Genomic DNA, 17,303 nt, shown 5'->3' on the forward strand with positions numbered 1-17,303 from the left:
TGTGCAAACCAAGATTTCAATCTCCTCTTGTACAAACGGCCCATATATCAAGAAAATTATAAAGAACTATTCTAAATAATAATCATATTTATTTAAAATTAATTTCAGATTATTTGCCCATCTGTTTTGGGAACAAATTTCCCAAAACCCATATCTGTGCAAATTGGGTAGAACGCTTTCTCCCTATTTGCGCAGGTTCAGATCTGAAACAGAATGGTTCATGATTTGAATCATGGCTCTGATACCACTGAAGGGATAGAAAATCCATCACATGGATGCCCAAGATTGCAGAATAAAGGGGGCAAATTTCAATAATTTTTCTTTCCCTTCAACTAGGAATCGAATTCCCTATTTGGAAAATCATATTTTCAAGGATCATTCTTGAACCATAAACTGAACCAGATCTGAACCAAAAGGAGGAGAGAGAGAATACCAGATATAGAGAAACAATATCTCTCAATAGATGTGTTCACGTCCAAAGTAGAAACCAAAATCTGCTCCCACTGAAGATGAAGCCGTGCAAGGTAGAGCATAATCAGCAATGTCCTTCCTAAGAACCTAATTCCTCCTAAGAATCACCTGGACGGCTTGTGAATACAACTCCTACCAATCTTTTTTCTAAAAGATTAAAATCAAGATTCAATCTTGATTTCTCCTAAGGAATGGAGATCGAACTGCTATAGGCGGCAGCTGCAGGAAGGAGGCGGCTAAAGAGAATTTGTAGGGTGCAGAATTCTCTCTTCTGTGATCTCAGCTCTGAAGACAAGACTTGAGTCTATTGAATGTTGTGTCTAAAGGCTGCCGCCCCCTCTTCCTTTTATAGAGTTAAATGGATCAACAACTAATCCCATTAGGAGTTGCTAACCCAAATCAGATCTAGATTATAAGTCCCTTTAAGATAAGGGATAATCCTTATCATATCTGCAGATTAGATCAGCCAGCTCCTAATCTAATTAGGAAGTTTCCAAATCTAAATCTCATTTAGATCTTGGACTCTCTGAGTGGATAGGGTGTAGGCCCAATCCTATCAGCTGATCTTATCTCAGAATTCGCCACTTAAAGACTAATCAAATTTGCCCAGTTCAAAATGGGCTTAAGGCCCATTTAGGGTTATGTATTCATTAAGCCTTCCAAACTGCTGCCCAGTTGGGCTTCCTTATATGGCGTGGGACCCAAACATTGATCTACACATTAGCCACATGGGTTCAGCCCAGCCTTTGTTACAAGGTCTGGCCAAATACACTGTTATGGACAGTGCACTCCTGGAACCCATCAAATGGGCTCTATGGGCCCAACACTTACTCTAAGTGGTCCTTGGGCCAAGCCACCTTGTAACACCCAGGGACTGTGGGTAGATGCAAGATTAGCCCATCAGGTATTATCCTCAATGGTCTTACACTTAACCTCTCAACCCATAATGATCATACACTGCTCGACAAGAGAGGACCTCTCCCTCAGCTGCAAGGAACAGTGTTGCACTCTCTCAAGTATGGATCGCGAGAATTAAAACATTTTGCAAATCATTTTGAAACCATAAAATATTTATATATATATACTTTTATATCTCATATAAAATATATTTTGCAAAACAAATTTCAACGATTGAAATCGGTTGCCGGCAGTCTTGGTTTCCATTAGTGAGAGTGCATCCTCGATTACCTTTGTCTGACAAAGGGGCTGATCCTATCACTATGATCACCCACTCAGATGAATTCTCAGACTGTCCCAACATACCCAGGTTTTGATCCATGCTAAAGATCTCACTAATTGGTACATCAAAAACAGCCTAATCCGACACCTAGTGCAATATCATAATCGAGTCTAGGGGTCGGGTGTAACTTTCCAGTTTTGCCCATCAATCTCCAAGGTCCAGGGCAATACTAGAAATCTGGTCCAGTTCAAAGATTCAATTAATCCCACACTGTATGTTCCTGGGGTCTCACCCCGGTAGTTGAGACAAGCCACCCCAACCGACTTGGTGGCACCACTGTGTCAGCCTTGTTAGGATAGGTCTCCCCTGACCCACCCACTGGCTGTGAAAATTCTAAACTAACATGAGTCTCATTAAGTGTCCAGTTTAAGGGTTTTACACAGAAACATACCAAGGGAACATGAATCAAATATGCACTTATATTCATTTACAATAAATTCATAAAGTACATCATTTTGATTGAAGCTAAGGGCATATAAAACTGTCTAACATTCTCAATTGTCGATTCAGTGGTAGCGGGCCTCAGTCATTGATTCTTTTTTTTGGTAGGCAATAAATAGGGAATCCTAATTGGGGTCCCAATTGCACTGTTTTCAAGCTTTCACTAAGGGAGAGAGTAACCAGTTGGAGGAGAGCTCTATCGGAGAATCACCATTCGTTCCCCCGTTGATGTCTGTTTGTAACCGGTGTCGGCTTTCTGTCCCTCAACAACTGGTGAGTCACTTCCTTTGTAGTAATGTCTTTTGGTCCTTCTGAGGGTAGGTCACTGAATTTTAGATGGGTGAGAGGAGAGGGCTCATCACAAGACCAGGAGGGTTCTCAGGCCGAGACCTCGACATCTCAGCTAGAGGCGAAGGTGGATGCCCAAGAGGAGGAAACCCCACTCGATCATTCTGAGCTGACCAACGAACGCATAGTAGAGTTGTATACTATATACCAAATACCTAGTGAGTTCGACTATATCCAGCCCAACCCAAATCACTTCCCATGGAGTCACGACCGAGGTGAGGTCTATGTTTTTGAGGAGGTGCTAGACTTCATTTTCCCTTGCACCCTTTTATTCTTGTGGTTCTTTCGTATTATGGTGTTTCTCTAGGTTTGCTTCACCCAAACACAATTCGGACACTTGTAAGGCTGATCTCCATGTGTCATTACCTTAATTTTCCTTTAGACTTAGATATCTTCTTTGGGTTGTGTACTATGAAGGAGGTCCCCCCACGTGCCCTATTGTTTTTATCTTCCCTTCCGCCACGGTTACAAGCTGTTAGACAGCTTTTCCTCTAAGATCAAAGATTAAAAGAATAGATACTGCTTCCCTTCTCATAAGACCAATTGGAACATGGGTACTGTATGGCGGAGGGATTGTCGGATTTTCAACATAGAGTTCGATGAGGATCTGCGACTTGAAATGCAATGCCCCGTGCGTCGGTGTTTTCAAGTAGATAATTTTTTAGCCGAGTATATGCTTATCAGGACAGCCTGAGCCATGTCAGTAGGTTGGCCAACATGTCTTTTGCATTTTGCTTCGAAATTTAATTTTAGCTTAACTAACATTTCCCTTGTCTTTTTTAGATATGACGAGCATGGAATCACTTATGGCAGTAACAAAGAAGAAGACATCTAGGAAAAAGAGGAGGGCCAACACTCGTCAATGGAGGGTACCTCGGCTAGTGTCGAGGCGAGGTCAACAGTATCCGCTCCTAGTGTCATCAACCATGAGGGAGGTGGCGAACCTATGAACACTGATCAAGTCCCTTTGTATCCTACCACCTCTTCATTCCAAGTTGGCCAAAAGGATCGTCCTGCCAATCCTTATCCCTCGGACATACCCCGCTTCATTACCAACATCAATGTCTCCATGCTCGACTGCCTTCACGATCCCCAGGTAGCCCTTCAGATGGGGAGAGGTATGCTCCTCCCTGACGATGTGCAGTATTGTCGCAGTATGGACCCTACTGAGGTCAACACCAAGATGACTTAGTGCATCCTCCGAGTTTGTCTTTCTACTTTCTAAAGCTTGTATTCTCTTGCTCTGTGGTCTCCGTACTAACTGTTCTTTTCTTCTTCTAGTAGGCGAAAACTATGGGTTATCACCTCGGCTTGGAGAGAAGGCATGAACTCTAGGCGAACATTGAAGCTTTATAAAGTCAGATGTAGGGAATTCAGCTTGGCATTGAGGAAGATCACCAATGGTTCATCAGGTTGAGTGCTGACATGCAATGCAAGCTGAATGAGGCCAGGGAGACTATTACTGCACAAGAACGCCAATTGGAGGAACAACGAACAAAGTATATGGAAGATATCCACCGGGCCGAGGTCATAGCCATCGAATGTTTCCATTTGTTGCTCAAGTACACCCAGGAGCAGGTTGTCAACATTGTTCCCGCAATGAAAAGAGTCTTCAAAATTTGTCACTGCTATCTTAAACCCCTCCACCCTAACTTTGACTTCAGTCGTCTATCTATCAAAGGTGTGCTGGAAGAGTTGGCGGTGTAGGTTGACAAGGAGCCTTTGACTCCTAGTGAGAAAGAGGGAGAGGACAACGAAGAAGAAGGCGAGGAGATAGACGATGTCGATGACAAGCTGCAGGGTGGCGATGAAGAATAGGTTGGCCGTGATGTTAGATGTTATCTTCTCAGTTGATGTTTACAGGAGCCTTCACGCTCCTGTTGGATATTTCTTGGAACCTACCTGCTCCTTATATTGTAGACTTTATTTCTTGAGGGTTTTTCTCACTTTATATGTATATATATATATACAAGTACACCCAGGAGCAGGTTGTCAACATTGTTCCCGCAATGAAAAGAGTCTTCAAAATTTGTCACTGCTATCTTAAACCCCTCCACCCTAACTTTGACTTCAGTCGTCTATCTATCAAAGGTGTGTTGGAAGAGTTGGTGGTGTAGGTTGACAAGGAGCCTTTGACTCCTAGTGAGAAAGAGGGAGAGGACAATGAAGAAGAAGGCGAGGAGATAGACGATGTCGATGACAAGCTGCAGGGTGGCGATGAAGAATAGGTTGGCCGTGATGTTAGATGTTATCTTCTCAGTTGATGTTTACAGGAGCCTTCATGCTCCTGTTGGATATTTCTTGGAACCTACCTGCTCCTTATATTGTAGACTTTATTTCTTGAGGGTTTTTCTCACTTTATATGTATATATATATATATATATATATATATATATATATATATATATATATATCTACTCTACAACTTCAGTGGAATTTGCTTTAATATATGTTGCCTCTTCAATGGAATTTCAATCTTGCCAAGATATTGTGTCAATGAGCTATCTTTGGTCAATGTGCTTGTAGAAGTGGTTTGGCTTAGGGGCCTTAGGGCCAAAAAGGTGATTCAGGATTCCCCTTAAGTATTATTTGGTTGAGCTGCTGGGAGGTCAGCCTAGGTTCTTTAATGCTAAAAGCAATTTGAAATCCCTTAGATTTTATTTGGCCGAGTTGTTGGAAGGTCGGCCTGGGTGCCTTAGTGCTAAAAGCGATTTGGCATCTTGTAGATTTTATTTGCCCGAGCTGCTGGAAGGTCGGCCTGGGTGCCTTAGTGCTGAAAGCAATTTGGCATCCCTTAGATTTTACTTTCATACTTAGTAAAATTTCACAAATTCGCAGACATAGCTCGGAACACTTCTTTTACAAATAGTATTTTCTTAACTTGTCTATATTCCGTGCGCGAGGTACTAGCTTCCCCTCTAGGGTTTCAAGCTCGTATGCATTTTCACCAATTACTCTAAAGACTATAAGGGCCTTCCCAGTCTGAACCTAGCTTTCCTGCACTGGGCTTAAGTACCATAACCATCCTGAGTATTATGTTTCCAACTCTAAATTGAAGTTTCTTGACTTGGGCGTTATAGCTTTCCTGCACTTGGTATGATGCAGTCTAAATGTAGGCAAGATCACAGACTTCTTCTACCAAGTTGAGGTTGGTCTGTAGATCATCCTCATTGTTCTCCTCATCATAAGTCTCGGATCTTAAGGTTGGCACTTCGATTTCAGTTGGGATCACAACTTCAATTCCATATGTTAGGTTGAAAGGTGTTTCGCCAGTCGTCGTCTTAATAGTCGTTTGGTAGGCCCATAAGACATTGGACAGCTCATCCACCATAAACCTTTAGCTCAAGAAAGCCGAGCTTTAAGGCCACAGAGAATCACCATGTTTGTTACCTCGGCCTGATCGTTAACTTGGGGATGAGAAACTAAGGTGAAGTTCCATTGTACGTCCATCTCCATACACCAATTTTGGACTTAAAGTCTTCAAATTGCTTACCGTTTTTTGAGATTAGTACTTTTGGTAGCCCCTACCTACATACATTGTTTCTCTAGAAAAAACTCTACACGTTCCGAGCTCTGATAGATACCAGTGGTTCAACCTCCACCCATTTTGTGAAATAGTCAACTGCCACAACTAAGAACTTCCTCTACCTAGTCCGATCCCCCATTGTGCGAAAGGCCATGGGTTAGTAAGGTACTTTATGTCTATTGCAGGTTGGTGTAGGATGTTGGCGTGCCACTAACACTTGTCACATTTTTTGCACTAGTTTGATCGCATCTACCTTCAGTGTATGCCAATAGTAGCCTTGTCGTAGTGCCTTTTGGACGAGTGCCATGCCCCCCAAGTGTCCTTTGAAAAGGCCTTCATGAATTTCTCGTAGCCCTTGATCCGCATGTAACGAGCTGTCTACCGATCTACCCTCCAGTCCGCATTACACTCCTTCGATAGGATCCTGTGGTGTAGACATCCAACAAGCATATTATCCCACTTGGCTTTGCCACCAGCACAAGGATGACCTTTTCTGCCACCCATTCTATGATTGGGCATGGTGGGTCTTCTATATAAACTATCCCTTTTGTAGAATCGGTCACGCTAGTTTTGAAAGTGCGCTGGCTTTTGTGTTTTCTAATCATGGAATCTACTGGATATGCCAAGAGTGGATGTTGGGCAGGAACTCCCTTACCTTAACTAGGTAGGCCGACATGGTGGGCTCCCAAGCCTCATACTGTCCATTCACTTGGTTAACCACTAGTTACGAGTTGGTGCACACCACAAGATGCTTAGCCCCAACTTCCCTTGCCAGTAATAGCCCGACTATAAGTGCCTAATATTCAGCTTTATTGTTCGAAGCTCAGAATGCGAACCAGAAACCGTATTCCAGATTTATCTTGCTCGGCCCATAGAGCATCAGTCCAGCCCCGCTTCCACCCTGGTTAGACGAGCCATTCACATGGATGATCTAGGGCTCCTCATCCCAAGCTGGGGCTTCCTAGGCCAGGGTAGGTCCCGCACTGGTTGATGCCTTTGAAGTGGTTACTAGGTCGATAACTTCAGTGGTCGGCAAGCTAAAGGTACACTCGATAACGAAATCTATCAAGACCTGTGCCTTGATTGTTGGTCGCGGCTCAAATCGGATGTCATATTCACTGAGTTCGATTGCCTATCTCGTAAGTCTCCTTGAGACCTTGGGCTTCTGAATGATTTACCTTTTTAAATACCTAAGACCTCAGGTTAGGTCAACAAAAGCAGCGAACTTAAATACCTTTTTAGCTCGTTAAAGGCGAGTTGACACTCTTTGGTCCACTCAAAATCTTGGTTCTTTTTTATGGCCTTAAAATATAGGAGACACTACCCAATTGACTTAGACATAAATTGGTTCAAGGCAGCTATTCGACTAGTTAACTTTCGTACTTTTTTAATTGATTTGGGAGGTCACATGTCTAAGATTGCCTGAATTTTTTTCTAGATTGGCTTCGATACTATGTCGCCTAACTATGTATCTGAGGAACTTGCCTGACATGACACCAAAGACACACTTGTTTGGGTTGAATTTCATGTTGTATTTTCTTAAAGCATTAAAAATGCAATCCAGGTCGGCAATTAGAGAATTCAAAAACTTAGTTTTTACAACTATGTCATCTACATAACATACAATTTTATTTTCAATCAAATATGAAAAAACATTATTTACAAGACGTTGGAAGGCTGCCCCAGCATTTTTTAGGCCAGAGGGCATGACTTTGTAGTAGTACAAGTCCATCACGGTTACAAATGTAGTTTTTTCTTCATCAGCTAGATCCATCGAAATCTGGTTGTAGTCGAAGTATGCATCCATGAAACTCAATAGTTCAAACCCTGAGGTCGCATCTACCAGGTGGTCAATTCTTAGAAAGTTGACGCACATGTGTCACTTTCCATTGGCCTTCTTCACGACTACTGGGTTTGCAATCCAGCTTGGATATTGGACCTCTCTAGTGAAGTCTATTGTAAGTAACTTCCTTACTTCCTCATCTACTATCTTCCATATTTTGGGGGTGAGGTTCCTTTTCCTCTACTAGACTAGTCTGACTAAGGGGTCAACATTTAACTTATGAGTATTATAGAGGGGTATGTGTTAGGCATATCTGTTGTTGACCAAGCGAAAAAACTTACCAGATTGGAGTGCACTAGTTTTGTGAGGTAAGCTCCTATTTGTATTATCTTCTCTGGCTCGGCCTCTGAGATCGGAACTAGGACAATATCTTCCATTGGCCGAGCTCGCTCATCGATGTTCTCTAGGGCTGGCTCCAAGTCGAAGTTGATGACTACTTTGCCTTTGGCTTTTAGCACTGCTACGTAGCATTTGCGAGACTCCATCTGGTCGCCCTGCATGACTCCGATGCCTCTAGTAGTAGGGAATTTTACTGCCAGGTGGTAAGTTGACACTACCGCTCAGAGGGCGTGTAGGATAGGTTGGCTCAGGATGGCGTTATAAGGTGAGGTTGTGGCAACCACAAGGGAGGCATGATCAAATCGAAACGAGTTGGGGGCCAAGCCTACTACAACTAGTACCCTCACCCTACCAAGGGATCGAACTACCTCTCCATTAAAGCCAACCAAGGGTATGTCAGTTAGTTGTAGATCTTTTCTACCAAGCTCCATTCGCTTGAGTGCTTCTTGGAAGATGATATCGGCCGAGCTCCATGAGTTGATCAGAATTCTTTTTACTTCGAAGTCATTTATTGTTAACTTCACTACTAAAGCATCACCATTAGGGTATTGTATACTGCATGTGTCATCTTCAGCGTATTAGATTATCTCTTCTCTACAAGGACATTTCTGTGAGTTATCATTGTCATGTTCGAGGTCTTGAACTAAGCTTCTCCCTGCTGAGGTGGTACACCCTGCTATAATCGACCCTCCGATGATCATGATGAATACCCATCAGACAGGCCGCTCTGGTGACTATTGGTCTCAGGGAGCTTGGTCTCTTTCTTGCTCCCTACTGGACTGAGGTGCCTCCCTGCATTGCTCGGCAGGTCATCCTATTTCTTCTCTTTTTATGAATTGTCTTAGATACCCGCAAAGGATCAACTCTTCAATCTCCTCCTCCAAGTTTTTGCAATTCTCTGTGTTGTGACCAATGTTATGTTGGCAATGAAAAAAATTGTTTGGGTTCCTATTTGCAAGGTTGCCTTTCATCCTGGACTACCAAAATTTTGCCCCTTTTTGCATTTAGGGCGGTATAGTTTCTATTTTGTACAGGTGTGGTCCTATATCATCGACCTGATCCAAAACTCTGATGAGGAGACTTGCTCTTTCTTCCTGGTGACTTGCTTCGCCTATTACGAGGTGACCGACTTCTTTTTGGCGACTTACTCATTCGTCGTTGCTTGTTGCTTCCTTCTCCTTCTGCTCGCTTCCTTTTCTCGGAAAATTCTAACCGAGATCCTAGTGCTTCTTCCACCTTGGTGAACTTGACTGCTTCAATGAGGAACTTCTCCATAGAGGTCGGAGGGTTCAACTTGATCTCCTAGCACAAGTCAGGGTGGCGAGCACCATTTATTGCTACGGTGAGTTGTACCACCGGTTCAAGGTTAGGATTTTGGAGATGTTCCAGGTTGAACCCTTTGATATATTCGCAGAGCTTCTCATTTGGTCGCTACACGACATTTAGTAGGTAGGTCATAGATTTAGAACACCTTTTGCTGGTGACGAAGTGAGTAATGAATAGATTGGTGAATTGATCCCAACTTTTTATGGAGCTAGGGGCCAATGCTGAGTACCATAGCCGAGCTGTGTCCTGGAGGGTTATTGGAAAAGTCATCAATGAACTTGCATCATTGACCCCATGGAGTTGTATTAAGCCCAGGAAATTGTCAACATGGTCCATAGGGTCTGTCATTCCGTTGTATGATTCGAGACTGGGGGCCCTAAAATCTTTAGGCCAAGGAGTTGTAAGTATCTCAGGGGCTAGTGGCGAGGTGTGAGATATAGACCACCCAAACAAGGTGACTACCTAGCTGGTTTCTTTGCTTTCATTTTTCTTGTCCATCACTCTCGTAGATGGAGCGAGCTGACTTTTCTTTAAGGCATGGTGAGTATGTTTGTGATGCCTTCTTTTGGACCCTTTAAAAGAGCTAGCAACTTCTATTTTGATGGGTGTGGTAGCCCGGCTATCCACCGAGGGCTGGTTCAGGTTCTAGTCAGGTACCTACTTGGGAACCTGGCTAGGAATTTGATGGGGAACCCGAGCAAAAGTTGAGTTAAGGTTCAGCCCGACATTTTGTCATTGTTGTGGCTGTGGCTGATGTGTTCGCTGGTTCTAATGCTGGGTCTGCTACTACTGTAACTTCTGTTGCCCCCTATTAGGGTGGAAAACTTATCCTCCTAGGCCCTCATTTGATTACTCATTCCATGGACACATTGCACCAAGTCATAGAATTGGCGCACATCGACTCTAGTGGGAGCCATGGAGGGCTCGACCATAGGAGGAGACGTGTTCACCTGAGATGGTGGCAAGGTCGGGTCCAGAGTGGGTGGGACGCCTGGCGGAGTCAAAGGCACATTAATTTGTCCAATAGTCACTGAACGGACTTTTGGGATCATCCCGAGTTGTTTGTATCTTCAGTGACCTAGTTATTGTTGTTGTTGAAGGGTTGGTTTCTTGATGAAGCCACAAATATTGGTATAAAATGTTTAAAGATGAGAACTTAGCTTTTTGTAACATGTTCCCACAGACAGTGCCAATTGATGGTGCGTGATCTGACAATTCTCACATAGTAGGTGACTCGAACGCCGAATCGGAAGCTTACTCTATGAGTGGCCGAACTGAAATTTTCCGAGCTAAGTCTAGCTGAGCTATGTGATTCTGCAAGAGAGAGAGAGAGTTAGAGTACCTGGGTTGCTTTTACCTGGGGTGGAAACTCCAATGCTTAAGTCAACGAAGAGTTCTTAGAGATTAGAGAGTGCGAGAGCTTAATCGCACGTACCTCTTGAAGTGGAAATGAGACCTTTATATAGGTGTGAGTGGTCTGAGACCTCCTGTAATGGGTCTCTGATTCTCGTAGAGCCATTTCTGTTAAGTTGCGGGAGAGTAATAACGTCGGTTACGTAATCTACGTAGAGGGCTAAGGTTCATCTGATTGACTCTGACGCGCATGATGCGGGTAGGTCAGCCTAATGGTTGACTCATTAATATTCCGAATAGAAAGTTTTGTTTTTGAGGCATCCAAAACTCAACCAGTAACCAGTTGAAGATTTACAACTCTAGTCCACTCCAACAGGCACGACTGAACATTGGGTAAAAGACACTCTTACAAGTGGTGGCACATGAAATAATCCACACATGTATGCCGAATCTGGACTCTTGGAGTATTGGAGTAGGTCATGTATGATGGTAGCATTGTGTAATTATAATCATCCCTTCAACTTTAAGTTACTGAAGGGTTAGCAACTTGTAGGCACGGAAACGGTTTCACCAAACCCACCAATTAAGTAGAAGAAAAGAAAAGCTGATTCCAGAGCATGCTACGGATTTACATGTATACCAATGAAAGAAGACTCTGCAACTTTTCAAATTCCACTTAGCTCATGCATAAATAATTCTTCTTTTCTAACATTGTCTTAGATGGTTTTAAGAGAACTTTGTCAAATTCGAGACTCATGTTCGGTAGGTTTTGATTTTGTCTACGTATTTCATTATATTGAATATTCAATGTTGAGGAATGTAGTGAGGTATTGAGAGTTGTAATAATAGTTGGATACACTCTTGCAATGAAAAAACAAAAGTGCATTACAGTCAAGCTTATGTATGTGAATTAGATATGGTGCATTTTTAAAGGTTAAGAGATGATGCCAATGTATAAGAATTGGGAGACGTTTATGTATATTGGAGTGTAAATTAAGTGCTGACACAAGACAAAATGAAAGGAGTCAAGAAAGGGGAGAGGGATGAGAAGAGTTAGAGTTTATTATACTCGATGAGTATACAGAGGGAGCTCTGTACATGCTTCCAGAGTCTACATCTCCATCTCTCCTCAATCTTATAGTTTCAGAACAGATTATTTCATTGAGTTGATTGATCAAATTTATGTTTGAGAGCACCCTACCAAAACAAAAGAATGATTTGAATATAGTTATGGGCACTTAGTGCTCAGCTAAAATTGATGAGAAAGAGGGGAATAAGAAAACGAAAAATGGTAAGAAATGAAAGATCGGATGGAAGAGAAAAAAAGATGTAAATTGAATAAGTAAAAAAAAAAAAAAATCGAGGAGAGAATGAAGGAAAAGGTAGGAATGAATTTCAAGAGTCAATTGTGCTAATACAGTCCAGTGCCGTATATCTCCGTCTTGTTTATAAATTTATAGTGCATTGGACTGATTGATCAAGTTTATTTATGTATGCTTAACAACACTGTCACAAAAAAAAAATCAAGATAAAGGGAAAATTCCTGATAGGTATCCTGTACTTTAGGCCAAGTGCCAATTTAGTACTCTAACTTTAAAATGCAACAATCTAGTATCCGAACTTTTAAAACGCGACAATCTAGTACCCACCATTAACTAATCATTAAATGGCACACGAAAAGACAAAAATACCCTTAAATATATTCTAATTTTCTTTATCAACCTATCTGCTAAAATCAAAACCGAAGGCGCTTGCAATTGCAAGCAATGCGATTGCAAACAAGAAGTCTATTAAGCTTTGCCTAATTGATTGTTGCCGTTGTTATACCAAAAACAACAACCCGATCTTCTTTCTCTTCTACTTTATTGGGGCTGGATGGAAGTTATCACGCGGTGTGTTCTCTCGCAATTGAACGATCGATAACTTGATCAAATGTGGCTGTCTTGATTCAGCCGTTGAGATGTTTGAAGCAATGCATGTCCGTGACATCGTCTCCTATGACTTGGTAATAGCTGGTCATGCTCGCCATGGGTTTCTAGAGCTGGCCCTTGATCTCTTCAAAGAAATGGTTTCTCAAGGCCTTAGAGAAAGCCCGTCCACATGTTCTTCAGTTTTGGGTATTTACAATGATGCTGGGTTCTACCGAGAAGGCCTTCAAGTTCATTGCAGATTGGTTTTGTTTGGGTTCAACGCAAACTTGTTTGTTGGGTCCGCATTGATTGATATATGCCTATTCTCAACATAGAATGGGTAGAGAGGGCCTCAAGATGCTTGAGACCATGATCTAGGAGGGTCTGGAGCCATAAGTTGTAACATTCTTGTCCGTGTTAATGGGAGTCACTCAGGTTTGGTTAGAGAAGGGCAATTAATATTTGAATCAATAGAAACCATCCATGCCGTCTACCCAGACAAGAGGCACTATTCATGCATGGTTGATCTTCTGGGGCGAGCAGGCTTGTTAGAGGAAGCAAAAGTGTTGCTAAAATGCTCACCAGTTAAGGGTGATTCAATAATGTGGAGCTCCTTGTTGCATAGTTGTATAGTACATTTGAAATGAGAAGGTAGGAAGAAGAGCTGCAATAGCTTTGCTAGATCTCGACCCAGACAATCCTGCGGTGTTGTTGCAGGCATCGAGCTTCTATTCTAAAATTGGTGATAGAGAGATGTCCATGAAAATTAAAGAATACAAGGAAACGAGTGAAATGAGAAAGGGGGCATGTTACAGTTTTATTGAGTCAATTAACCATGGTTACTCTTGACATCATGTACAACCACTTACTCCCAGTAGGTTCATATTATTTTGCTGTAGGTATACTTATCAATCTATACAGTCAATCACAGCCCAGAAATCATACTAATGACGTACGGTATCGTGCAGAAAGGCACCACCTTCTGTTATCAATCTGTACAGCCAACCTTCTGTTATCAATCTGTACAGTCAATCAACCATGGTTATTAATCTGTACAGTCAACCTTTTGTTCTTCGAGCCTTCATCATCTGTGCAGAAAGGGACCACCTTCTCTCGCACCGAGATCTCTGTCAACCAATTCCTCGACGTGCTTCCAGTTCAGAACCTTAGCGCCTGCCTCTGATGGCCATCATTTCTTCATTCTGTGCCGGCGGTTTACAATTCGGGCGGAGGATAGCGAGCGACAAGCACAAGAAGACTCTTCAGTTTTCGTCTGGACTATTGAGAGGTTGAGATCTGTTTTTATTTTCATGAGAAAGAAGATAATGAATAGTGTATTTTATTTTAAGGATAATTTTGATATTTTAAAAATATTAAATGGCACATGAGGTCATGTGATATATATAACTGACAGCCCATTAACGATAGGTACTAAATTGTCAAGCATTTCAAAAATTCGGGTATTAGATTGTCGCATTTTAAAGTTTGGGTACTAAATTGACACTCAGCGCCTAAAGTACAAGGTAACAATCACTAAAGTATTAGATTATCGCATTTTAAAGTTTGGGTACTATAAATGGCATTATGATAACTCAACCACCAACAAAGCTAACAATCAAACCACTGACATGAGAATCAACAAGGACCTAGACATAAGAAAAAGAGAGGCATCAATTATTTCGAAATAGCAACTCCGTTCAGGAATGCATTCGCAAGAATTTCCTTCATAATTGTATGCACAAGAAGTATGAACTGAGTAGAAATTATATGGGGTGGATCATGGATGTTGCTCTGTTCCACAACAGGAGAGAATGCCTATTTGATGATATTCTCGAGTAAAAAATAGCTGAGTTGATGCATAAATTGACAGATACCAAATTTGTGTCGTGTGTGCATCAACGATCACAAATTTCTAACACGAACAATCTATAACCTTTCGATGGCAGATGACCCATCTCTAGCTAATATAACCTTTCGAATTGGAATATCCACAGGTTGAGGCTGGACAATTTTCAAAAAGTAGCTACTGGCTAGAGCCAGAATCCCTTTTTAAGATATTTCTAATGATCTTCTAGAAGGGCTGAATGACTGATGGTGATGGATAAATAGTAAATGAATGTGTATGTGCTTTTAAGAGGCCTAATTTTGACAATCTGATCCATGAAGGTGCCTCACTTGGTTCAAAGTTTGTCTTTGTTTATTTAGAAAAATTAAGTGTCGATGAAACCCACAAGAAAAGAGATAAGAGGTTGATACCAACACTTCAAATGCTCAAAGTTATGCATATACAAATTAGTATTCCTTTTTTTTTTTTTCTTGTTTTGAGGGTAATCATACAAAGTTGCCACTACATTAAGAAAGAGAAGGAAAATATTTTACAGAATTTTTCTGCATCTACCTTAAATTTACCATGTCCATTACCTCTAAATTGAGTTGCCAACAAAAGGTTGAACCTCATTGCAAAAAACCCATCAATCATACTAAGACATGGAATTCTCATTCTCTTCTCTTTAGAGCTTCAACTGATTTTACCAACACACACCATAGTATGGTAATTACACCTGCCATAAACCTACCTCCTATCAATCCAGAAAGAACAATCACAAAGAGGATCAGATATCCCAAACTCTTCCGTAATTTTCTTCCATTATTTTTTTCAACAACAATAGCATCCAAGTCAACTTGCGAAAGACAGCTAAAACCATGAATGTCATAAATTTCGATTTCTTCTTTCTCCGGCTCTAGTTGATATTCTTGTTCTCCTTGCTCATTTTCTCCTTTTCGAACGTATTCATCTATTCTTTGCAACTTCTCATCTTCCTCGAAATTTGATACCTCAAAATTTGACAATACCTGCTGCTGTTTACCAATTGGTCTCTTTGAGCCACGAAACTTCTTTGGGATAAACTTTTTCAAAATCTTCTCCTTCAGTTTATCGCTACTGGTCCTTCTACTTTTTAGGTCTCTTCCTTGAACAGCACCCTCATCTTTCCCCAAAATCCTCCTCTGATTGGACTCTTCAAAGCCCCATTTTGTCTCACGACTTAGCAAATCATATTCAGGGTCTATATATTGAATCTCTTCGATCCAAGTTGGATTGCTGACTCCAAGACGAAATGCCTCATTGCCGGCAGCTTGTTCTTCTTCCTTCTCTTTTTCTCCTCTGTGTCGACTCCCTAAATCCTCTTGTTCTAGTCCAATCGCCTTATCAGCTACGGCAGTCTCATCGACTCCAGCCAGCCCCTTTTCTGGCCGAACAAAGAATAAAACGCGTTCGACAAAACACTTAAAACTTCTCCGCGCAACTGCACAAGGTTTCAAGAAACCAAATACGCGTTCGGCCGCAAATTCGAGAAACAAAAGAGTAAACGCTGACAGGGTTACCCCGATTGCGAGTCTTCTGGTTTCCAAAGCCAGAATTAGCATGAAAAACAGTTCTACGACTGCCATGAAAGCTCTGCCATTCGAAACCGGAACCTTGGCGACATCTTCGACCTTATTGGCTACAAGAGGAGGGGCGATTTCCTTGCTAATTGGAGTGCTAGGGCCCTCAATTTGAAGAGCTGAAGGTACAGGCGTTGGGGAAAGCTGGATAGGGCTGCTGATTTCCGGAGTTGGGACCACTAATGGACTTAGAGAAAACTTGGAATTCGAGGAATTTACAGAAGGCGAAGACAAACATGTGGAACCGGAAGTCTCCAGAGGCTTCTTCTTTGAAGGCTTCTTCAAGCGATCTCGGTTCTTGACGATGAGATCTATGAGAGAGGTCGGGAAACCTGTTTCAACAACGAGGGAGCCACCGCGCTCGGAAGATCGGAGGTCGGCGACGAAACGAGAAATCTGGCCGATCTTGGCCTTCTTCCATGGGAGTGGCATGATTGCCGCTACCTCCTCGTCGAAGAACCGAGCAGAAAGACCATTAGCAGGGGAGGGAGAAAAGAATTGAACAGGATAAGAACAGCAGAATGGTTAGGGTTTTAGTTAAGGAGGTGAGAATTTATTAAAATTAAAAATACGGAGAAATTAGAAAGGAAGGAAAAAAGAATAAGAGTGTGTTAGAGAGAGCGTGGATCGATCATAACTGCGGCCAGGTCTTCTTTTATAAATATAGGAAATGGAGGAAGGGACCGAGAGAGACTGACTGCGAGCCTCGTCTCGTCTCGTCTCGTGTCGTGTGAACGGGATCGGTTAATAAAAACGCGGTTTTTTCCTGTGACAAAAGGCCAGGAATTTGCGGGCTTTTTTGGTTTCGGTTGCTCACTTGTCACTTGCTTCTCAACAAAATGACAAAACTACCCTTATGATTCATTTTTACTACTATTTCTGGGGAGAGAGAGACAGTGACAAGGAAGCTAAAGTTAGGAATTGGAAAATGGAAAATTGGAAACTACCTTACCACCCTTACAGACAGCGTTGGCTTATTTGGAAGTGGAAACTGGGATTAGGTGTAAAAATCAATTGCCATGTCATCATATTCCTACCAAGTCAGCTCCAATCTAAATCTTG

The 17,303-nt window shown here is 42.0% G+C and overlaps 1 protein-coding gene across 1 annotated transcript; it reads right to left on the reverse strand.

The window, feature by feature from the left end:
- Nucleotides 1-15,065: 15,065 nt before the first annotated feature.
- Nucleotides 15,066-16,989, reverse strand: LOC148875374 (ethylene-responsive nuclear protein / ethylene-regulated nuclear protein (ERT2)). Its single transcript, XM_088964559.1, has one exon. The coding sequence runs from the start codon at nt 16,671-16,673 to the stop codon at nt 15,294-15,296; it is 1,380 nt and encodes a 459-aa protein (XP_088820685.1). The 5' UTR covers nt 16,674-16,989; the 3' UTR covers nt 15,066-15,293.
- Nucleotides 16,990-17,303: the final 314 nt, after the last annotated feature.

Source organism: Nelumbo lutea, chromosome 1 (genome assembly GCF_056320005.1).
Source record: "Nelumbo lutea isolate HS-2025 chromosome 1, American lotus-T2T, whole genome shotgun sequence".
Lineage (NCBI taxonomy): Eukaryota > Viridiplantae > Streptophyta > Magnoliopsida > Proteales > Nelumbonaceae > Nelumbo > Nelumbo lutea.